Source organism: Macaca nemestrina, chromosome 4 (assembly GCF_043159975.1).
Source record: "Macaca nemestrina isolate mMacNem1 chromosome 4, mMacNem.hap1, whole genome shotgun sequence".
Classification (NCBI taxonomy): domain Eukaryota; kingdom Metazoa; phylum Chordata; class Mammalia; order Primates; family Cercopithecidae; genus Macaca; species Macaca nemestrina.
The window spans coordinates 174,307,298-174,331,881 of NC_092128.1; the positions used below are offsets into that span (position 1 = coordinate 174,307,298).

Sequence of the window (24,584 nt, forward strand, 5' to 3'; positions counted from 1 at the left end):
AAGAGGTATCTTGGAAAAATGGAAAAACAAAAATGCTACATAGAAATCCAATGGACAAACTTTTGCAGTTTTCAAGTTCTGTGGTCTAGAGAAGATATCTCAGTACTAAATGTGGACTAATAATGGTATGCAAGATGAACTGGCCAACCTCAGAAATGACCAAGTTAACATCAAGAACTATGCTTGCATTGCACATAGGCCCAAAAACTGAGTTTCTTCAAATTTCATCAGAGACAGATGCTCAGACAGTGGCCATGGATGAGTATTTCCAAAGACAGTGGCCTTTATATCCAGGATAGCATCATTCATTAGCAGTTTGGGTATGAAGGAAAGAAAAGGCCTTCCCATGACCACTCGTCTCTCTTCCCCCTCCAATAGCAGAACTCGTCATGGCACTCTGGATTCGGAAACTCAGTTCCATCTACAACATGAGGCTGAGCCACTGATGACTGACGCTACTTGGTTACATGGCAACTGAGGGCTGAGTTCTGTCATATTGATTCTGAGCCTGAGAACCAGAGGATCACACCAAGGTCACATTATCAACATCAGACCACCCCCATCCCCCACACAAACAGGCTCCCAGTATCACTACTAGGGTCTTGAAAACGAGAGACATCTATTTATTTAGAGGCTGAAAAAAGTGGCCAATAAAAAAAAAAAAATCAGTATTTTTATGGGCTTTCAATCAGAGCGGTTTGAAAGCCCCTGTTAAATCCAAGCACAAGGCTGAACCAAGTCTGTGAATCTTTTTTTCTTTTCTTTTCTTTTCTTTTCTTTTTTTTTTTTGAGACAGAGTCTCGCTCTGTCGCAGGCTGGAGTGCAGTGGCTCCATCTCCGCTCACTGCAAGCTCTGCCTCCTGGGTTCATGCCATTCTGCTGCCTCAGCCTCCCGAGTAGCTGGGACTACAGGTACCCGCCACCACGCCCGGCTAATTTTTTTCTGTATTTTTAGTAGAGATGGGGTTTCACCATCTTAGCCAGGATGGTCTTGATCTCCTGACCTCGTGATCCGCCCACCTCGGCCTCCCAAAGTGCTGGGATTACAGGCGTGAGCCACCCTGCCCGGCCGAATATTTAATTGAATACTTGACTTGGGAGGCAAATGCGTTTTTGTTGTTTTTCTTTTTTAAAAGAGCACGCTATCGGAACAGTTCTTTGAAACTAATGGGAGGAAAACAGCATGTGTGGGCAGAGAGGGAGGGCAGTAAGAACACACCTCTTCAGAAGAGAAGTTGTACACAGAAAGAAATTGGCAATGGCATAAAATATTCAGCTATTCAGAACCCAAATTTCCTCTTACATTCTAGTGAGAAACTCACACATCGAATGGTAAGTATGGGAAATGTGATGTCAGCAGGAGAATCTTCTCGCTACCACTCCGTTTTAAATATAAAATGATTTTCCATCTCTTGTTGACTTATTACATAACCTTGAAAAACTGATCATTTCAGTTTTTAATATTGAGTTTACTTAATTTTAGTAGCTCAAGACAACACGGCACCATGTATATGTTGATGCACTTGCGGTACTTTTAGAAAAGAAAACACATGTTTATTTTTACCTTGCCATCTGGAACAATGTCATCAAATATTCCCTCTAAAGACTTCTTTACAGCTTCGGTTCCCTCTCCAAACACCTGCGTATACAAAAGTACCATCTTAAAAAGGAATCTGGGCAACAGGGCATACGAAACCTAGGAAGGGGGAAGGAAATGGGCATGGCTATGACAAAACCTTTCACACGTGTTCGGATACTCCTACATCAAATCCCAAAGCAGGTACAATAATTTATGGGAGCAGACCTGGAAAAACACATCCCTCTATCTACATCACTTCCCTATGTCTTTGACAGTTGGGGGAAAAAAAAGTTTGCTCTCAAATCTGGATAATACATCTCTACTTAAAGAAAATAGGCTGGGCATGGTGGCTCATGCCCATAATCCCTAGCACTTTGGGAAGCTGAGGCAGGAGGACTGCTTGAGCCTAGGAGTTTGAGACCAGCCTGGGCAATATAGTGAGACCTCATCTCTACAAAAAAAAGAATTACATTAAATTAGCCAGGCACGGTGGTGCGCACCTGTAGTCCCAGCTACTCCAGAGGCTAAGGCGAGAGGATAACAAGATCACATCACTGCACTACAATCTGGGCAACGGAGGGAGACCTTATCTCAAAAAAAGTAAAGAAAGAAAGATAATAGGCTAGGCATGGTGGCTCATATCTGTAATCCTGGTACTTTGGGAGGCTGAGGCAGCAGGATTGCTTGAGCCCAGGAGTTCTAGACCAGTTTGCTCAACAGAGTGAGACCCTGTCTCTACAAAAAACTTGAAAATTAGCCATGTATACTGGCATGTTCCTGGAGTCCCAGCTACTTGGGAAGCTGAAGTGGGAGGATCACTTGAGCCCTGGAGGTCAAGGTTGCAGCGAGCTGAGACCACACACCACTGTACTCCAGCCTGGGCAACAGACTGAGACCTTGTCTCAAAAAAAAAAAAAAAAAAAAAAAGAGAAAAATATAAATATAAATAAAAGAAACTAGCAAAAGCAATGAGCTAGATAAACCCACAATGAAGCATTTCTCTTATAGCCTCATATACCTGACCAGATACTTATAAATAAAAATGTTTGCTTTGTAATACTTTCTTAAGTAGAGCATGAGAATATTATAGTTTTTTACCTCAACATGGCAACATAGGGTTTTTTTAATTTAAAAAATAGAAAATTGTCTCTTCTTTGAAATATAATCAATCCTGCTAACTTAAAGATATCATGAAAATCAGAATAGCATGTAGTATCAGGATAATGTACACAATTAAGAAAAAGCCTTGGCCGGGCGCGGTGGCTCAAGCCTGTAATCCCAGCACTTTGGGAGGCCGAGACGGGCGGATCACGAGGTCAGGAGATCGAGACCATCCTGGCTAACATGGTGAAACCCCGTCTCTACTAAAAAAATACAAAAAACTAGCCGGGCGAGGTGGCGGGCGCCTGTAGTCCCAGCTACTCGGGAGGCTGAGGCAGGAGAATGGCGTAAACCCGGGAGGCGGAGCTTGCAGTGAGCTGAGATCTGGCCACTGCACCCCAGCCTGGGCGACAAAGCGAGACTCTGTCTCAACAAAAAAAAAAAAAAAAAAAGAAAGAAAAAGCCTTTCCTCCATGCAAACAAAACATACAAAAAATACAATGTTTTAAACTTTTTTTTGGTAGAGATTGGGTGTTGCTCTGTTGCCCAAGCTGGTCTCAAACTCCTGGCCTCAAAGAATCCTCCCACCTTTGCTTCCTAAAGTGCTAGGATTACAGGCATGAGCCACCACGCCTAGCCAAAAAAAACAAAAAACCAAAAAACCATAATTTTTGTCCATTTCAAATTACAGAATTAATGAGTAGATTTCTACTGGAATGTTTATGGCTAAGCAAAAGGTTCTCAAAAACTCATACTTTGGGGGGAGGGGGGAGGGGGGAGGGATGGCATTGGGAGTTACACCTGATGTAAACGACGAGTTGATGGGTGCTGAGTTGATGGGTGCAGCACACCAACATGGCACAAGTATACATATGTAACAAACCTGCACGTTGTACACATGTACCCTAGAACTTAAAGTATAATAATAATAATAGTAAAAAAACTCATACTTTAAGAAAAAATTAAAAGAATTGTTTGACATTACATTGTGCTTTGATTTTAGAAAAATGTGAAAACATTCTATTGAATCCATTTAAATTCAGTCATATATTTCAGTAGAAATGGGCGGTAGCATAACCTGGTGCCAATCAAGCAGAAGCACATGAACAAAGGGTTTTGCTAGAAAACAAGTCCAAACTGTGAAGTCCAGAAGCAGTGGGCTGAGCCAACGCTCAGGGCAGAAGATACATACACAGTGACACCACCACCTCCCAAAAGAAGAGAAATGGGCCGGGCGTGGTGGCTCACGCCTACAATCCCAGCACTTTGGGAGCCCAAAGCGGGTAGATCACAGGGTCAGGAGTTCGAGACCAGCCTGACCAACATGGTGAAATCCCGTCTCTACTAAAAACACAAAAATTAGCCAGGTGTGGTGGCCGGCGCCTGTAATCCCAGCTACTCAGGAGGCTGAGGCAGGAGAATCACTTGAACCCGGAAGGCAGAGGTTGCATTGAGCTGAGATCATGCCATTGCACTCCAGCATGGGTGACAGAGTGAGACTCTGTCTCAAAAAAAAAAAAAAAAGAGAGAGAAATGCTGATCATTCATGTCCTCCTTTTGCAGGTTTTAACTGAGAACCATCAAGTCTCTTACGTGATTTTTTCTGATGAAATGTTGACTTTCCTCCACAGTTTTTTCTTTAGATTTACATAAAAGCAAAACCCATGGAAGAAAGCTCAATGATCTACTCTCCCCAAAGACCACAGGACAAACTGCAAAACTGCTTCAGTCTCACGCTCGCTTAGCATTTGCTCATCTGCTCTCTGCAGGTTCCATCAAGGATAGGGAAATGCCACATTGAAACAGTGAGTATCAGCCAGGCGTGGTGGCCCATGTCTCTAATCCCAGCACTTTGGGAGGCCGAAGTAGGCAGATCACTTCGTTAGGAGTTCAAGACCAGTCTGGCCAACATAGTGAAACCCTGTCTCTACTAAAATTATAAAACTAATTAGCTATTAGCTGTGCGTGGTGGTGAGCATCTGTAATCCCAGTCACTCAGGCTGAGGCAGGAGAACTGCTTTAACTGGGAGGCAGAGGATGCAGTGAGCCAAGATTGCACCACTGCACTCCATCCTGGGCGACAGAGTGAGGCTCCGTCACAAACAAAACAAAACAAAACAAGCCAGTGAGTATCATAGTCAGCTAAGGGACTCAGTGCATCAGCTTTCAGGACTAATCTCTTTTCTAAAATTCATTTCTTAAGTAAGTTAATGGCTGGAACTGTCAGAGCAAAAAAAGAGAGATCATTCTATCAAGTCAGTCGATGACGTCTTCTCACTTTGCATAAGGGCACGGGGTGAATAGGTCAAACTAGCAGTCTTAGTCATGACCTCCAAAATGCTGAAGGCCTGACTTTCCAGCCACCACAAACGGGACATTCTTCTTCCCAAAGACTACAGATGCTCATGTACCTTTAGTCCCTCAAATCTAAACAAGCAGTTCTGGAGCCACTCATTTCTCAAAGTCAAAGGACAAGGATGACAATAACAACAGACAGTGAGCTTCCCGGAAGTAACCCCAGCAGGAGACTGGCCTTGGCAAGTGAAGAAGTCAAATTAATGGGGAAGAATTGGGTGGCTGCACATGGTCAGCGGACACCCGTCACGGCACCAGGCTATGTTGCACCCTCATGACATACCGAGATCCCGTTCCAGCCCCTGGACCTGAGCAGAAGGAGGCCGTGGCAGTGGGTGAGCTCTCTCGGATTCCTGGCTCCTCGTTCCAGTAGGCAGAGGATCTGCCCATTTAATGTCAACCCCAAAAAGTCAAGGGCAGAGAATAATCAGATTTCCCTGGAAGATGACTTTCATGCAGTGCCAGAGGCAGCTTAAAAAGCATAGCCAGGCACAGTGGCTCACACCTGTAATCCCAGCACTTGGGGAGGCTAAGGCAGGTGGATCACGAGGTCAGCAGTTCAAGACCAGCCTGGCCAATATGGTGAAATTCCATCTCTACTAAAAATACAAAAATTAGCCGGGCGTGGTGGTGCGTGCCCATAGTCCCAGCTACTCGGGAGGCTGAGGCAGAAGAATCACTTGAACCAGGGAGGTGGAGGTTGCAGTGAGCCGAGATGGTGCCACTGTACTCCAGCCTGGTGACAAAGTGAAACTCCGTCTCAAAAAAAAAAAAAAAAAAAGACTGCACTCAGGTGCCCACTTGGCTTCATCGCAGAGCCTGCTTTTTCCTGAAGACTCAGGGTGAATTGTGCGCTTTGAGTAGGTCTGTAATTAACAAGGGTTTGGAAAGGATGCAGGTGGGAAACTGCAGCTTGGTGACAGACTAATGGTAGAGTTCAACGTTATGGGTATGCATTACCTATTAAAAGTGTCTAGCACAGCTAGCTTCTTTGTGTCAACTAGTTGATTTTAAATAACACTCAGCCTCAATGAAGAAACACATACATCCCAAATTGAGGTGGCCACAGAATTGATCTGTGTGGGCTCGCTTTTCATCTGCTCTGAAACCTACCTGATTGATACTTGGACGTCCCTGCTTCTTTTTGGAGGTAGTATCCAGGCCCCACAGAGAAGAAAACCTGCTCCTTCGCTTGCTTGCGGATCTGGACATGGCCTGAGTACGTCTTCTCACTCCAGTTTCACCAGTGCGTGCTGCCACCTGAGGATGGCAAGGACAAGCAGCCACAAGGGAGATGCGTCAGGACCATTCACCTATGTCTTCAGGCCCCCATAAGTCCCACCCTTCAAAAAACCCTCTTCCATCATGCCAGCCTACCCTGACCTCAACGCCTAAAGTATTTAATCCATGACCCAGATATACTGGGACTTTGAGAGCCCTTCATGGATTCAGAATGGAAATGAAAGGTTGGCAAATTCAATCCTTGTTTGAAATCACCAGCAAAAATACATAATATAGGAATAAAACATATATGTTCTGTTTCCAAAAATGGCATGTCCTTCTGGTCACAGGCGTGAACTACAACAGCAAGGGAAATGAGCCAGGCTTTCTCTCCAAATGCCACAGAGCTGTTTCTGCATTCTACTGAAAAATGGTGCTCAAGCATCAGCAACAATAGTGGAAAAACAGCAGAGTTTTGTTCCTGGGTTTCCAGGTTAAATCTAAAATTACCAATCTCTACTATTTTGTTTTCTTAGGATAGATATAATCACGTTTCAAAATCAGGCAATTTGATGGTTGGCCCCCAATATCCATCCTCTATTCCATCTTAGTCAGAAAAATCTCAAAAGTAGGCCAGGTGCAGTGGCTCATGCCTGTAATCCCAGCGCTTTGGGAGGCTGAGGTGGGTGGATCACCTGAGGTCAGGAGTTCGAGACCAGCCTGGCCAACATGGTGAAACCCTTATCTTTACTAAAAAAATACAAAAATTAGCCAGCATGGTGACAGTCACCTGTAATCCCAGAGGCGGGTGGATCACCTGAGGTCAGGAGTTTGAGACTAGCCTGTCTTTACTAAAAAAATACAAAAATTAGCCAGGCGTGGTGACAGTCACCTGTAATCCCAGCTACTTGGGAGGCTGAGACAGGAGAATTGCTTGAACCCAGGAGGTGGAGGTTGAAGTGAGCTGAGATCACGCCACTGCACTCTAGCCTGGGCGACAGAGCGAGACTCTGTCTCCAAAAAAAAAAAAAAAAAAAAGGAAAATCTCAAATACCTCAAATGTAAGTGAGCATGCAGCCACTAAGTCCAAGATGACTTATTTTCCTTGCAGCAGGGCATGGAGTGGGCTTAAGTTCTGGTCAATGGCACATAAGCAAAAAAACTATTTGCAACTTTCAGGAACTGTGCTCAATGGTAGGGGGTCTTCTGTTATCCTTTCCGCTATCCTATCTGTTTTCTTTTTCCTGATAAAAGGAAGGTGTGTGTTGCGGTCGAGGATGTCCCTACCCAAGCCTTTTCAAGGATGGCAGATAACAAGACAAAAGGGACCGGGCTCACTGAAGATGAAGGCACCTTACCAGACTTGCATCACTTACATGTCCTATGTTTAGGTAAATGGGAAAGAAAACTTGTATTTTTTTGTCAAACAAAAGCTAAACTCTGTCGAGATATTACAATGTGCCAGCAACCCAGAGAAGCATTTCTTTTTCTTTTTCTTTTTTTAAGATGGAGTCTTGCTCTGTCGCCCAGGCTGGAGTCCAGTGGCGTGATCCCAGAGAAGCATTTCACAAGGGAACACCCTAAATGTCAATCTGTCACCAGGATAACTGCTCAAGTAGAATCTCCACAAGGACTCCAGAAAGTCCTCCCAGGCAAAACATTCAGGCTTGAACTTTATCCTACAGGTGGCAAAAGCAAAGTCCCAGGAACTTAAGGGAACTTCTGCCAGAAGGTGTCTCCACGGGCCACCCACGGGCTTGCCTTTCAGAAAAAAGGGAGTGGCCGGAGGAACAGCGAGTCAGACTTGAAATGAAACTTCTCCACCCACTCTTTTGTTGCCAGAGGTGAATGTCTTGGAACCTACTTGTAGATTCCCACACAGGCAGCTCCCGATGTGACAGATGCCAATTGGCAGCAATGTAGGGGATGAGGCACTGTTGGTAACATGAGGGGCCTCCCCAGCAGTCAGCGTGTTGGTTGGAAGGCATGCCTCTCTGGGGCTTCAGTATTGACAATGTAAACACCGCAGAAGCCCCATGGGTGGATTGGCAGGGACCCCTACGTACATTAAAAACAGGAATCAAAACAGCTTCTCTACAAGGGTATTTAGGGGGAAGGTTTTTGGACCCAAACAAAAATAGGAAGATGAGGGAGCTGAGAGGTCTTGCATTTTGCATTTTCCCAGCTTAGCAGGTTAAAAACAAAACAAAACGAAACAAAAAAACCCAGATCAGGGCATAGAAAAATGTGGTATCCAAGACACTGGTGGGAATTTTCACGAGAAAGATCTTAATCTAAGATTACACTGGAGATATCACAGGGAACAAAATCACAAGACAAACACACCGTAAGATATGCAAAAATTTTCTCTATTTTCATCACTTTCTCCGTTAAAGGTAAATAAAGGTTGTAAAACGAATAAATTATAACATGCAGACACGCATAGGCTCACATGACTATGTCAACACTGAATAAATGGTGTTAAAAATTTTAAATTCTAGAGGAAAAAAATGTCCATTTGGCCTCACGGTCATACAGTCATTTTACAAACAAATCCAGTCATTAATAGTGACACATACATAGAGGCAGCCATATAAATATGTTGACATATATTACCGTTTGCTTTCTTCATACACACAGCAATACCTGTACTTACCGTGTCTAGTTAATTGTTTACTTATTTCTTACCCTTCTCTCCCACAAGAATAAAAGCTTCAAGAGGACAGAAACTCTGTGCTGTTCACTATAGTCCTAATCACAAGGATAAAACTGACAGATGCCAGGCACTTACATATATTTGTTGCTTGAACAAATAAATACATAAATACTACAAAGCAAAAGCATATCCCTATGTAACATGGTGACAACAATGAAAAGGTAACTCTTCAGTTCACAATTTCCAGACAAAGAGAGCATGAAAGAGAAATCCATACACCCAAAAATATTCTCAGTTAACCAGCTGACTAGTTAGTTTAGCCTGTTTAACAAAACACTTCACTTAAGTTTCTTATAAGCAGTATTCTCAATTGCTTGGAGCCTTGTAAACTGCAAAAGTAACCACTACCTCCAAGACAATAATGACTCAAAATGAGCAAAGGGATTTAGAAAAAGGGCTGGCAGAAGAACTGCTGGACCAGAGCTCAAGAGTTTCTCAATGATCTTTGCCCAGACAATGCCTCCCTTTGTGGCCTGAACCTGATTACTCTATCATTCTGCTCATCTGTGCAAACAAGAACAATGATAACCTTCTTTCAAAGAGTACAGCGGGGGCCCTTCAGTTAATTACTGCAAATCACGCAGCATTACGGGAAGCTTTCTCAGTGAATGCTACTTCAATTGTAGCTCCACTCTCCCCGACCCAGCCCTGTTACCCTCACACCTCCTCCTTCCTCCTCCCCTACTGAAAAGAAGAAAAAAAAAAATCTGGACAAAGACTAAATTGAAGAATGTTTCAACCCCAAGGAGAAAAAAAATCTCAGGGGTCAAATGACAAGGAGAGGAGGGAAAGAAAATAAGAGTCCCTAATAAATCAGACTGTAAAATTCCCTGCCCAGGATCTTCCACAGGAGCTAAAGCAACAAATAGGAACAGACACCCAACAGGCTCGCCTGATTTGTTCTGTCTGAAATGAAATCCCTCACAGAAAAGAGAAGTTGCAGGAACATATTGAAACACCCAGACTTGTATCACTGACAAAGCGAGCAAAAATCCAACAAAGGAACAGACAGTTGAACGTATGGACTTCAATACTCTTTAAAACCACTGACCAAAACACCTCAGAGTAACTAACTCTCCCATCCCCATCTTCAGCTGGCCAAATTTTTTTTTTTTTTTTTTTTTTGAGACGGAGTCTCACTCTGTCGCCCAGGCTGGGGTGCAGTGGCCAGATCTCAGCTCACCGCAAGCTCCACCTCCCGGGTTCGCGCCATGCTCCTGCCTCAGCCTCCCGAGTAGCTGGGACTACAGGCGCCCGCCACCTCGCCCGGCTAGTTTTTTGTACTTTTTAATAGAGATGGGGTTTCACCGGGTTAGCCAGGATGGTCTCGATCTCCTGACCTCGTGATCCGCCCGTCTCGGCCTCCCAAAGTGCTGGGATTACAGGCTTGAGCCACCACGCCCGGCCCAGCTGGCCAAATTTTAATAGCCTGCCCCTTGAAAGAAAAGTATACACACATCACAGGCATTGAGACGAAGGAAATTAGAGGGTCCGAAGATGAATTATGGAAGAGTAACTTTCTCAGGGAGGTTGCGCCCAATGACTTTGAAGAAAATAATGAAAGCATACAAGTTTTAGGGAGAAAGCAAAATTATTTTCTCCAAAATCTAGAAGGTACAGTAAGAGGAGGGAGCCACTTCGATGCTCAAGGTTTAGTACTAATACAGATGGTACCTCAATGACACCACGAGTTCCCTTCATAAAAATGTACCCTCAATGGATGATATTCTGACGAGGAGATAGAATTTCTATCCTAGTTTTTTTTGTTTGTTTTTGATTTGCAGAATAGGTGAACTGAGATTTGGCTAAGTTAAAAATGAGTGTCCAGGTCTCTGAGAAATAGATCTGGAGTCAAAAACTGAAAACCTTTTGTAAGTTTATTCAACACAGCACTTTGTCCCACTACTGAAAAAACAGGGTTTAATAGCTGTATGGAGAGGTGGTAGCCAGGGAGACCAAGAGCTGAGCTGTAATTAGCAGAACAAATCAGGATGCCAGTTTTAATAACTCCAGAAATTGGTTTAAGACTTCTTTAAAAATGTAAATCTACCCCTAATTATCTGAATGATGATGCTAATCTATTTATAAAGAATACAAACGCCTCTGACTGAATTATAGCTCTGAATGCAATCGAAGGGTACAGCTGACAAAGCAAGAGAAGAACAGCACAGCTAAGGTTTTACAAAGCTGTTTCTGGAACCTGAGACTTAACATTTAATTCCCTAGCAAATGTGCTAAGGTGCAGTACATTTTAAGTGGGTGTCAACTTGGATAGACTAAAACCATGTTACTCATACAGCAATTTTTGAGAAGGAGCCAAAAGTACACAAAGCTGCTTGCAATTTAGCAAGTACATGAAATTACAGATTATAAACACACAACACGACTACACAGTCTGCCGCCGTAGAGGTCAGATGGAAATTCCCTTCCTCAAGCAATGCATATGTTCAGCCGGCGAATCACAGAGGTCGCCTTGCTCTAATGCATCGGGTATCCGTGGTCATCAAAACAACAGTAAAAATAAAGTGAAATGGAGATCTCCAAAGAGATCTGTGTTCCATATATGGTGTATGTATTATGTGTATGTGAGTGACTGAGTGAAAGAGACAGAATGAGAATGCATGTGTGTGTGTGTGTATTTTTTTTTTTTTTTTTTTTTTTTTTTGAGACAGAGTCTCACTCTGTCACCTAGGCTGGAGTGCAGTGGTACGATCTTGGCTCACTGCAACCTCCTCCCAGGTTCAAGCAATTCTCAGGCCTCGGCCTCCCAAGTAGCTGGGATTACAGGTGTGTGCCAACACACCCAGGTAATTTCTGTACTTTTAATAGAAACGGGGTTTCACCATGTTGGCCAGGCTGGTCTCGAACTCCTGACCTCAGGTGATCCGCCTGCGTTGGCCTCCCGCAGTGCTGAGCCATCATACCCAGCCTGAGAATGCATTGATGTATGAGAGTGAGCACTCCACTCACCATTACCACAAAGTTAATATAAAAAATAGGTATTTGGGTTCCAAACATGACACTGCCTGAAGACGACAAGAGCTATCAACAAATACTACATGTGAACAACGCTGAAGATGGTACCTTTCATATTTTCTTTGCACAACAGCTTAGGCCACCCCCATCAAGAGATGCTTAAGTAATATATTTTGGACAGGTTTAAATGGAACTTTGCATCCACTGCAATAGGAGGGCATTTCAGAAATCCACACACAGCAGGAAGCTCGAAAAACACTTAGGAGACTCTTGTCAAGTCCTGCTCAGGATTAAGTGTCAAGCTTAATGTTTTTCAAAAATTCATTAGCTTCTACTCACCAGGGCATGAAACGATGATACGGAAAAGATTCCAAGGCGGCCCATGGCCACTTTCGTTGGTCGACTTGCAAAAGCAAGAAGCCTTTTGGGGTTTGGCAGCTCCCCACCCTGCAGGCTGGCTAAATAACAGCGGAAACGAAAGAGGTCCATTTGGAACTGCTCGAGATTTTGCTCCCAGACAAAGATCTACGGTAGTGAAAACACGGGAAAAGCAAAAGTGAGAACACGGGAAACAAATGTTAATATTTTCATCCTATACAAATCTACATGTCGTAAAGGCATTCACTATAATCCTAAGGAATAAACAACAGGTACCTAAGTTTCTTAGTTACTTATGTTTCCTTCTGCAAAGATCTACAGCCATAAATTCAGCATCATAAATAGAAAATGACAAGTTCTTCTGTTCCCTCCTATCTTGGAGTTCGTACTGGGGGCATGATAGGTCTGTCAACTCCAAGCTCTGGGCCACAAACACAAGACTGAAGAAGTAAAAAGGTAGAGATTTCCATCACCAGAGAACTATATGACTTAACAAGAGGTGGGTTTTCATATAAAGAAGAGTGAGATGAATTAAAGGCTAGAAGCACTTGACCAAGTGCTTTTGGGAAGAGCGTGGTAGCCTGGAACAAAGGGTGGAAGCGGAACACAAGACGGTGGAGACCTAGGCTCTGGAATACAAAGTTCCAGCTGTAGCATGTCTCTGAGACATTCCCTCATTTTTCAAAGTGGCAAAATAATACCTACCTCATAAGGCTGTTGGGATGTTTGAAAAAGATAATACAAGCCTAAGGACAAGGTCTGGCATAGAGCGAAGGCTCAGTGATGCTGACAGATAATGATGAATGGTTGAAATCTCCCTTTGTGCTTCAACAAAATATAGTATCACTGTACACACGTGTTCACAGCAGCACTGTTCGCAAAAGGTGGAAACAGCTCGAATGTCCATCAACAAATGGCCAATAAACACACCATGGTGTATACATACAACAGAATACGATTCAGCCAGCACTCAGGAGTAAAGTGCTGATGTATGCTACCACGTGGATCCACCTCCAAAACATGAAGCTCAGGGAAGGAGCCAGACACAAGAGGCCACGTACTGTGGAATTCCATTCACATGAAACATCTAGAATAGGCAAATCCAAGAAGACAAAATGGGGGCAGAGGCGAGCAACTGCTTCACAGGTATGGGGTTACCTTTTGGTGCAGATTAACACATTTCAGGGCTAGATGAGGTAGTGGCTGCACCACATTGTACACATACTCGATGCTACTGAATTGTTCGTGTTAAAATGGTTGATTTTACATTATGTGAATTTTGCGTCAATTTAAAAAAACACAATGTCAGGTAACAAAGGGAAACCCCAGAGGGAGAGAAATGTGGAAGGCCCATGTCAATTGTTCAAATACTTAAATATCATTTATTCATGCAATTATTTCCTAAGCATTAGGACAAAGTGTCAAAACACTACCAGATGGCTGTTACTGACAGCTGAATAGCAGGCAAAAATGTTCTATGTTCATTTCACTCAATCTTTTCTGTTTAGCATGAAATATACTTATGCACATATAAAGCAATTATATATATATATATGTATTTATATCTAGATATATAGAGAGATAGTCTTGCTCTGTCACCCAGGCTGGAGTACAATGGCACAATCTTGGCCCACTACAGCCTCCACCTCCCAGGCTCAGGTGATCCTCCCATCTCGGCCTCCTGAGACTACAGGTGTGGCTAATTTTTGTATTTTTTGTGTAGAGACGGGGTTTTGAAATGTTGGCCAGGCTGGTCTTGAACTCCTGGGCTCAAATGAATATGCCCACCTCAGCCTCCCAAAGTGGTAGGATTACAGGTATGAGCCACCACGCCCAGCCAGATATATCTTTTGAATGTACTTTACCTTTTCCAAATTAAGAATTCAAAATTTACTGAGGAGTCAGAAATGAGTCCCCACCATAAGAGAACTCCAGGTCAGTCTGATAATATGGGAAATGAAATTGCAAACTTTCCAGTTACACAGATCCCCTAGAACAGCACATCCTTGGTGGGGGCCAGGGGCTCCTCTATTGGGTTTCTGTCTTTCATTCAATGTAATATTGTTACATTTAGTTGTTAACAATCAGCTACGAACAGAGTGAAGAACACCGACAGTCACAATAAAGAACTCAGCATCCTGGATGACAGGCTGTTGAGGAGATATCTGATGATGTTTCACGATTCCAAAACAGCAAAAAAAGAAAAACAAAGAGACCTAACAATTTTGTCTGGATCTAAACACGGAAGAACGATTACCTGATCTAATATTGTTTTCTTTTTCTTTGAGTCAGTGACTGAAGACAGCTGCATTTCGCCCATTTTCTTCATCTTTTCATCCATGTCAATCTTCTGTTCCAGTTTTTTGATCTCTGATTTCAAGAGTCGGAGCGTGTCTTCCTTGTGGTGGTGTCTTGCGACTGCAGTGGCGCAGGCAGAGTGGATGGCGGTGATCCAGTTTTCGAGCTCCGTCTGGCTAGTGGTCTGTACCAGGAAGAAGGGGCAGGAAGAAAAAGGCACCTCTTAGGAACTTAAGAAAAATGAACCGGAGCATTTCCAGAGAAGCACTGCCTGCCAGTCGAGGTGACAGGTCTAGACACCCATGGATAGGGCTAACCTGACCTCCTCTTCCTTCAGGAAATTAGTAACAAAAAGTGAGTCTCAGGTCAGATGCCCACTCTCCCCTCCTCCCCTTCAAGGGCTGTCCTGAATGAAGCCACCACATCCGCTCACTCAATGTACTTATTGAATTCACATATGAAAGTGACACTCCTAACACAGATAACTTGGTATCTACTCACGAAGGTGCCTGTGAAGTAAAGGTCGGTTTCCAGATAAGTCTGGTCAGTTACAGGGCATGAGTGGGACTGAGGGACATTACTGACATAGGAAGCTACAACAGCCCTGCCCTCGTGAATCACTGCAACCCAGATCCAAAGGTCCTATCCTGGTGCTAAGCAGCAAGACAGAACTAGGGCTGGGGAAGCGGTCAGGTAGCCAGAAGAAATACTGTCTTTGGGGACTCCATGGGAGCCTCTAAGAATTGCAGCTGCCCAACAACACTCCACGTGCTAAAAGTGGCCTGTTTGAGATGGGCATTAAGAAAATGGTGACCAACACCCACCAATGGTGACCTAAGTGGGACTGGTGTGACTCGGTGTTCTGAAAGGCAAGTCAGAATAGTTTTCAAGAGACAGCACATGTGTGATAACTCACTATTAATGATTCTTTAGGAATTCAATCAATGAGTTTTTACAGGTGAGGAGATACTGGACCTTTTCAGGTATTCTCTTAAGTCCAGAGAGGTGAAACAAATGCTCAGAAGTTAGTGCATCTCAAGAAATAGTCTATTCAGCCATGACAATACTAAAGGAGCTACTAACATCATTTTTCATGCACAAAAACACTTCATTGTTTTTTCCTTTGAAGCACCTTCTTAGTTTTCTGACTCATTTGAGTGTTGGCTTATAAATAAAATTCTGGGTTTTTGTTGGTGGTGGTGGTGTTGGTTTTTTTTTTTTTTTTTTGGAGACAGGGTCTTGCTCTGTCGCCCAGGCTGGAGTGCAGTGGAACGATCTTGGCTTACTACAGCCTCTGCCTCCCAGGTTCAAGCAATTCTCGTGCAGCCTCCCGAGCAGCTGGAACTACAGGCATGTGCCACCACGCCTGGCTAAGTTTTACATTTTTAGTAGAGATGGGGTTTCATCATGTTGCCTAGGCTGGTCTCGAACTCCTGACCTCAAGTGATCCGCCTGCCTCGGCCTCCCAAAGTGCTGGGATTACAGGTGTGAGCCACCTCGCCCAGCCACTTGTAAACAACATTTTATTAACAGGACCCCACCAGCACATGACTCTGTGCTGGCTGGCAGCTGGAACTTAAGTCAAGAGAGTACTTTATCTTATTATTTCTGAATCGGATCAGGTTTGTATTCCACATAAGAAACAGCATCAAATATTAAAAATGGCGCCAACCAACAAAGTCACCTCCCACTGGGCAAACCTAACTGGTCCAGCAGTTGTTATGTGGATAACAAATATTTTGCCTGTGGACAAAGAAGATTTCAATACGCTAGACAATCCAAGAAGAAACAGCAGAAGCACCACCTGACAAAGCAAATGGAATCACTTTGTAAAGACTGAGTGGGAGGAGGCGAGGCGATAAAGACATTGGAAGCCACAGGTGAGGACTTGTAGATTGAGAAACTTAGGGGGAAAAAAATGCATGTCTATTTATGAGATTAAATTTGCTTCACTTTATGTTATACTTATCTCGTCTTCGCAGGTCATGATCTTATAGTTTGTCCTTATGTATCACCTTGAAGTTCCACCAGAAAAAGAGAGGCCCCCCTACAGCTAATGAAAGCACCAAGCTTGTTCCTGCTGGTGTTCTGTACAAAGCTCGATCACTGGATCTCTCAGTGCCTCACAATAAGTGGGTATCTCGTTAGGTGGGGTTATTCCCCCCCACTTTTTTTTTTTTTTTTTTTTTTGAGATGGAGTCTTGCTCTGTCACCAGGCTGGAGTGCAGTGGTGCAATCTCGACTCACTGCAACCTCTGCCTCCTGGGTTCAAGCGATTCTCCTGCCTTAGTCTCCCGAGTAGCTGGGACTACAGGCGTGCGCCACCATGCCCAGCTAATTTTTGTATTTTTTTTTAGTAGAGATGGGGTTTCACCATGTTGGCCAGGATGGTCTCAATCTCTTGACCTCGTGATCCGCCTGCCTCAGCCTCCCCAAGTGCTGGGATTACAGGTGTGAGCCACCACGCCCAGCCTCGTTTTTTTTTTAAATTAGGAAAGGAATCAGCTCAGATGGAAAAATAATCTGGTAAGTATTTTTCCTTAAAAAAAAAAAACTTTCAAGATGAAAATACTCAGTGTTGGCAAAGATACGGAGTAACCAGAACTCCTATGCACTGCTGACTGCTGGCTGGAAAGTAAACTTGCACAACTGCTTTAGAAAGCTGTTGGATATTACTTACTAAAGTTGAATATATGTACACCCTGTGACCCAGAAAATGCACTCTGGGTACATATTCAAGAGAAATACATTCATATGCACAAAAATATACACACCAGAACATGCACAGCAGCATATCATGGGTGAAACTGGACACCATCCAGATGCAACCAATAGGGGAATGGATGAATATGTGAGATAATCACACAATGAAATACCATACAGCAAGAATGGAGGAACTATAACTATAGACTAACACACATAAATCTTGCACACATCATTTTGGGGAAGGAATCAGATGCACTGCAGTATACATACTGTAGGATTCTATTTATATGAAGTACTGTATTAGTCCATTCTCATGCTGCTAACAAAGACATATCCAAGACTGGGTAATTCATAAAAGAAAGAAGTTTAATTGACTCACAGTTCAGCATGGCTGAGGAGGCCTCAGGAAACTTACAATCATGGCAAAGGGGAAGCAAACAACTTCTTCTCATGGTGGCAGCGAGGAGAAGTGCAGAATGAAGCAGGGGGGAAAGCCCCTTATAAAACCATCAGATCTAGTGAGAACTCACTCACTATCATGAGAACAGTATAGAGGTAACTGCCCTCATGATTCAACTACCTCCCAATGGCTGTCTCCTATGACAAGTGGGGATTACAGGAACTACAATTCAAGAAGAGATTTGGGTGGGGACACAGCCAAACCATATCAAGTACCAACACAGATAAACTAATATATACTATTAGAAGTCAAGAGGGCAGGTTTTTTTGGTGGGATGAGATGCAATAGGTAGAATCTGGTAAGAAGCCTAAGAAAGGTTTCTGGGGTGCTGGCCACCTTCTGTTTCTTCATCTGGGTGCTGTTTACATGGGTGTACGACACGGGTGTGTTCAGTTTGTTAAACACCATCAAAATGTGTCTTTTCTGTGTATACATTAAACTATCATAGAAAGTTTCAAAGAACATCTTTCCAAGGTATATTATCCTAATAGTTGAGTATAATTTTTCTATAACTATGCTAAAAATATGATACTTCACATTTTTAGTTTTCATTAAATATTGTCCTTACAAAACTACAAAGGAAGTTCCAAGAAGCTTCATCCTTCTCTACCATTTCTTTGTCCTCCAAAGTGCCTGGTAGTACCTGATAAAAAGCTGGTTCCTTGACCTGAAACTTGCTTTCCATTTTGTTTGTATGGCTCAGTGGAAATGAGGAGCTTTTAGATTTTAGTGGAGTCCACGTCTTCACGCCTGTTTTTTCTTTGAGACGGAGTCTCTCTGTTGCCCAGGCTGGAGCGCAGTAGCAGCACAATCTCAGCTCACTGCAACCTCCGCCTCCCGAGTTCAAGAGATTCTCCTGCCTCAGCCTCCCAAGGAGTTGGGATTATAGGTGCCCGCCACGACGCCCCGCTAATTTTTGTACTTTTTGTAGAGATGGGGTTTCTCCATGTTGGCCAGGCTGGTCTCAAACTCCTACCAGCCTCGGCCTCCCAAAGTGCTGGGATTACAGGTGTGAGCCACCCCGCCTGGCCATCTTCACCCATTTTTAAAGGATAATGTGGGGGCATCCAGATGCAATCCCTGCAGAGGTGCATGAAGCACTAAGGAGAGGCTATGGTTCCTGCACCAACACCTGGCAGGTGGAAGCTCAGGGGCAGTCCACGCCCATCTCTTCAAAGCAAACCTCTCTCATCTCTGCCTCAGTTAGAACCTCCTAGCCCCTACCCTCACCCCCTACTGATGGAGTAAGAAAAGGAAATACCTACAACCCTGACATAATACCTGAGTAATGGATAGAAAGATCTGAAATTTCTGACAGCAAGCTCGGTTGAATATATGTTACGAACTTAAGAATTTAAATAAAAATATTTATCCAGAAGGGACTCAGATGACCATTTTTCACAGATGGAGGGGAAAAAAGCCCAGAAAAATTAGGAAGAACACAGTCATTTATTATAAATCCCAATCTCCACCAACTCTGTTCTTAAAAAAAAAATGTTTTGGTTCTGTTTTTTTCTTGTTTAATATGACACACTGATCCTGACCCCTAGTTCTTGTTAACTGCTCTGAAAGCCAGGCTGCAGAGTCATGAGCATTACCCATTCAATAATAATAACAATTGTTACTATTATTATTATTTTAGATGGAGTCTGGCTCTGTTGCCCAGGCTGGAGTGCAGTGGTATGATCTCAGCTCACTGCAAGCTCTGTCTCCCGGGTTCACGCCATTCTCCCACCTCAGCCTCCCTAGTACCTGGGACTACAGGCCCCTGCCACCACGCTTGGCTAATTTTTGTATTTTTAGTAGAGACAGGGTTTCACCATGTTAGCCAGGATGGTCTCGATCTCCTGACCTCGTGATCTGCCCGCCTCAGCCTCCCAAAGTGCTGGGATTACAGGCATGAGCCACCGCATCCAGCCATTATTATTATTATTATTATTATTATTATTATTATTATTATTTTAGACAGAATCTCACTCTGTCACTCAGGCTAGTGTGCCTGGGCACAATCTCAACTCATTGCAACCTCCGCCTCCTAGGTTCACGTGGTCCTCCTGCCTCAGCCTCCCTAGTCCCTAGCTGGGACTACAGGCTACTAAGGAACCACACACCCAGCTAACTTTTGTATTTTTAGTAGAGATGGGGTTTCACCATGTTGGCCAGTCTGGTCTTGAACTCCTGACCTCAAGTGATCCACCCACCTCAGCCTACCAAAGTGCTGGGATTACAGGCATGCATCACCAAGCCCAGGTAATTTTTGTATTTTTAGTAGAGAGGGGTTTCACCATGTTGGCCAGGGTGGTCCTAAACTCCTAACCTCAGGTGATCACCCTGCCCCGGCCTCCCAAAGTGCTGGGATTACAGGCATGACCATTCAATATTTTGAGCTCTTCTCATTCTGGGAATATGAGAGAATAGACCTTTCTGACCCCCTCTGAAGCCAGGCATGGCCATGGCACTTGGCTTTTGCCAGTAAAATGTCAGTAGAAGTGACATCACTACTCAACTAAAGCCTGATTCGCTTTTGCCCCTTTGCCACAGTCACAGAAGCATTGTGTCAAGATAGAGCTTCTGTCTGCCTGGATCCAAAGAGTCTAGGATGAGTACGGCTCTGGAGCCAGCCTCGATCATGCCAGGAAGGAGAAAGCATGTTAAACCACTGAGACTTAAGTGTTCCTTACTTCAGCATAATTCTACCTATCCTGACAGATCTCCCAGCAAAGTAGGAATTCCACTGCAAAACAGGGGATGTCTCAAAAATAAAGGAGTCTGTGTAGTGCACGTGGAAGCCCAAGAAAGACCACAATCTGATACGTTCTGTGGAACAACAGCCTTTTGCTCTCCCTATTTAATGAAAGTGGGTCTTCTTCTTCCCTCTGTGTGGACCGCAGCCAAATTCAGCCAATAGCAACACACTCCATTCTGATGTCAGAGAGTTCACCTTTGTCTTCCACTTAAGAAGTAAAAATGAAGGAAGCTGACCAAAGTTAAACACCCTTTGAATGGTATCTATTTAATTTTGGCAAAGCAGCTATCCTGGAACTTATAAAGAAAGACAGTGGTTGCTAGGGGCCGGAGTGAAGGGGATATGGAATGTTGTTAAGTAATGGGGACCGCGCTTAAGCTTTGTATGATGAAAAAGAGTTATGGGCTGGGCAGAATGGTTCATGCCTGTAATCCCAGCACTTTGGGAGGCCAAGGTGGGCGAATCACTTGAGGCCAGGAGTTGGAGACCAGCCTGAGCATGGTGAAACCCCATCTCTACTAACAATACAAAATTAGCTGGACATGGTGGCACATGCCTGTAGTCCTAGCTACTCGGGAGGCTGAGGCACAAGAATTGCTTGAACCTGGAAGGTGGAGGTTGCACTGAGCCGAGATCATGCCACTGCACTCCAGCCTGGGTGACAGAGTGAGACTCCATCTCAAAAAAAAAAAAAAAAAAAAGTTCTGGCGATTAATAATGGTGACAGTTGCACAACAGTATGAATGTACTTAATGCCACTCAACTGTCCACTTAAAAATGGCTAGATAGTAAATTTTATGTGTGGTGTACCACAATGTAAAAGAAAAAATAATTATAAAATAAAAAGAGCCCCCAAACCTAGAGAAACATATATAGAAATGTGTGATGACAGCTGTATGAAAAATTTAGCCATCAGCCCTTTTCACCATTAAGTATGCCTCAGTTCCCCCAAACTTTTTAAAAATCTGTCAATGGCTGAAGGCAGTTCCATTAGAGAGAACTTTGGCTCCCACTGTCCTGTCTAAATAAAATGACAGCCCCTACCATTCTCTATCATTAAGCCAAATCAATTTCTCAGAAGGACAATTCAATAAATGAGCTTTTCTGCAAACTTTGTCCTTTTGCAGTGGCAGGCAGGGAGCTATGTGTCCACAAGAGAGGAGACGAACTCTCCATTGACTGCTTTCAACAGCTAGTTGGGTGGAGAAAAGTCTTGCAACATTTCTTGACCATTCATTGGCCTAACACCTCAACTGGGGACTCCTGACCTGACACAATGTTGTTCCTCAAGGTCTCTCCAGGATATAAATTCTGACATGCTAGAAAAAGCCATTTGAAGCCACTAACCTTGCCTCCCCTTCTTGAACCAGGCAAGGTTAGTTAGGGACATCAGATTCATGAAGGGTCCCTTCGTCAGAATCCAGAGGTCAAAAAGGCAGGAAGGAGAGACCACCCAATGGTACCCTCTCAACTTGCTAACCACAAATCACCTTCCATTAAACAAACAGCAGCAGACAGGTAAAGAGAGAGTGAATTTTGTGATTCTTCCTTTGCCTTCTGGGGATGCTATAAATACTGTATACAGTTCAGTGAAGGGAATAAGCAAAGTTCTTGCCAACAGACAAATATAATCAGCAAAAAATGCATTTTGCATAACAGCCCCTTTGAGTGCAGAGATAAGATGAAGCTCAGGGCTTCATTATGTATTTAAATAGATCCAGCTTCAATTATCCAACGGCATGGAGGACACTTGGTGATTTCAGATAATCAATGGTTTACGTAAGTGGCAGGAAAAGGGAAATTCATTTTAAACACAAGAAATACTAGGGAATGTATGCCAAATCTAGGAAACTAAAATTTTGGATAATCCAAGTTTATAGAAGCACAAGAATAATTGTAAAGTAGGTCAAACGTTTTCTTTTTAAAAGAAAAAAAAAAGAAAGTTACCATTTTTTAAGAGGCTAGATAGGAATAAAGTTCCAGTGTGAATTCTTAAAATGCTTTTTCTTGTTGATTCTACACTCATCATATTTTGTTTACATAAGACTTATTTAAGCCATTATTTTTAATATCTGTAAAGAGAACTTAAGGCCAGGCATGGTGGCTCACGCCTGTAATCCCAGCACTTTGGGAGGCTGAGGTGGGATCACTTGAGATCAGGAGTTCAAGACCAGCCTGGCCAACATGGTAAAACTCCATCTCTACTAAAAATATAAAAATTAGCCAGGCGTGGTGGTGCATGCCTCTAATCTAAGCTACTTGGGAGGCTGAGGCAGGAGAATTGCTTGAACCTGGGAGGCGGAGGACGCAGTAAGCCAAGATGGAGCCACTGCACTCCAGCCTGGGCGACAAGAGCAAGACTCTGTCTCAAAAAAAAAAAACAAAAAAAAAACCACGAAGCCATGCCTGAAACAGAGAAAGCTTCCCTAAAATCTACACAACCTTTGGAGATGCAAGGGAATCTAAAGCTATAAACAAGTGAACGAAAAGTACAGTTTACAATAAAAAGGAACAATGAGATTGAAAAGAGAGTGGGAGAGGGGAAGGAAGGCAGGGAAGGGGGAAGCGAGGGAGGAGGTGGGGAAGGAAGTAAGGAAGGGAGGGAGGGAAGGAGGGAAGGAGGGAGAGAAAGCTTCTTTTAGGAATTAAAAAAAAAATAACCAAAATTAAAATGTCAATAGAAGGAAATCATTGTGAAGGATCAGAACACGAACAAGGTGCAGTGGCTTACACCTGTAATCTCAGCACTTCGGGAGGCCAAGGCAGGTGGATCACTTGACCCCAGGAGTTCAAGACCAGCCTGGGCAACATGGCAAAACCCCATCTCTACGTAAAACACAAACATTAGCCAAGCATGGTGGTGTGCACCTGTCATCCCAGCTATTTGAGAGGCTGAGGTGGGAGAACCTGGGAGGCTGAGGCTGCAATCAGCCATGATTATACCACTGCACTCCAGCCTGGGCAACAGAGTAAGACCCTGTCTCCAAAAAAAACCAAAGAAAAGAAATTGTGCTTGCTTCGGCAGCATATATACTAAACAAGGATCAGAATACTAGTGATAAAGAAATGATGCTAAATGATTCAAAAAGGAAAAAAAAAAACCACACACATATGCGAATCAGAAATGAGAACATTATCAGAAAATAATTAAACCAAGGGGAAATGACTTCCAAGCCAAAATTCCAAATTACTCAAATATTATGCAAGTAAAAGGTAGAATGAAGACATTTAAAAATATGCATCATTTTATAGGAAGTTACTACAGGTTATTTTCATGAAAAAGAAGCAGCTGGTAATTCTAGGGAGGCTGTTGTACAAGAGGCCCATAGAGCAGCCATATGGGAGCAGGACAATGTGCCAGGGAGGGCAGGCTTCAAAGGAAAACATCACTGATGAAACAGCTAACACGCTGGAGATTTAGAAAATATCACTGCCACATAACCAGGAAAATAAGCAATATGAGCCTTCCTCCCCCCCAAAAAAAGAGGGCAGTCATTAACTACAGAAAAAAACAAACAAGTAAGAAATTGTTACAGAAAAGAAATAAGATCACAGTACACTACTTGACTCTGCAGCCAATACTATTTATATAGTTATAACAATGTAATAATACTGACTAGTGCTTTAGTCCTAAATATTCACATACCTATATGGGAAGATGAGGAAAGAAGAATTTATAGCTAACACAGCTAAATGTTCATCTATCATAATAGAAAGTCAGTAGTACCTAAAATCCATTAGAAACAGCAGTATAAACATGTTAATGAGAAATGAGAGCAAATGCAAGAAAACAAAGAAACAAAAACATCAGCTAAAATAGTTTTGTATAGTTGCTTCTGGGGAATAAGCCTCATGAGGCAAAGAGGGCAAAAGGAGGAAAATAATTTCACTCTAAGCCTTTTAATGTTAGCTGAATTCTTTTAAACTATGCTGATATTGATTTAATACAAATTTAAACTAATGTAAGAAAAGGAAGAATACCATTAGTAACATAATTTGCATGATACATAACAATATAGAAACTGTATAGGAAGATCCAGCTCAACCA

The 24,584-nt window shown here is 43.2% G+C and overlaps 1 protein-coding gene across 16 annotated transcripts in view; it reads right to left on the reverse strand.

Annotated features, from left to right (window-relative positions):
- Positions 1–24,584, reverse strand: part of LOC105472738 (TIAM Rac1 associated GEF 1) — a 443,930-nt gene that overhangs the window by 94,258 nt on the left and 325,088 nt on the right. For all 16 annotated transcript variants that reach the window (XM_071095586.1, XM_071095584.1, XM_071095597.1 and 13 more), the window contains 4 exons: positions 14,584–14,808; positions 12,288–12,473; positions 6,149–6,295; positions 1,565–1,639 (listed from right to left, as the gene is read on the reverse strand). In XM_071095586.1, coding sequence (XP_070951687.1) covers positions 1,565–1,639; positions 6,149–6,295; positions 12,288–12,473; positions 14,584–14,808 — 633 coding nt within the window. The remainder of the gene's footprint in view (positions 1–1,564; positions 1,640–6,148; positions 6,296–12,287; positions 12,474–14,583; positions 14,809–24,584) is intronic.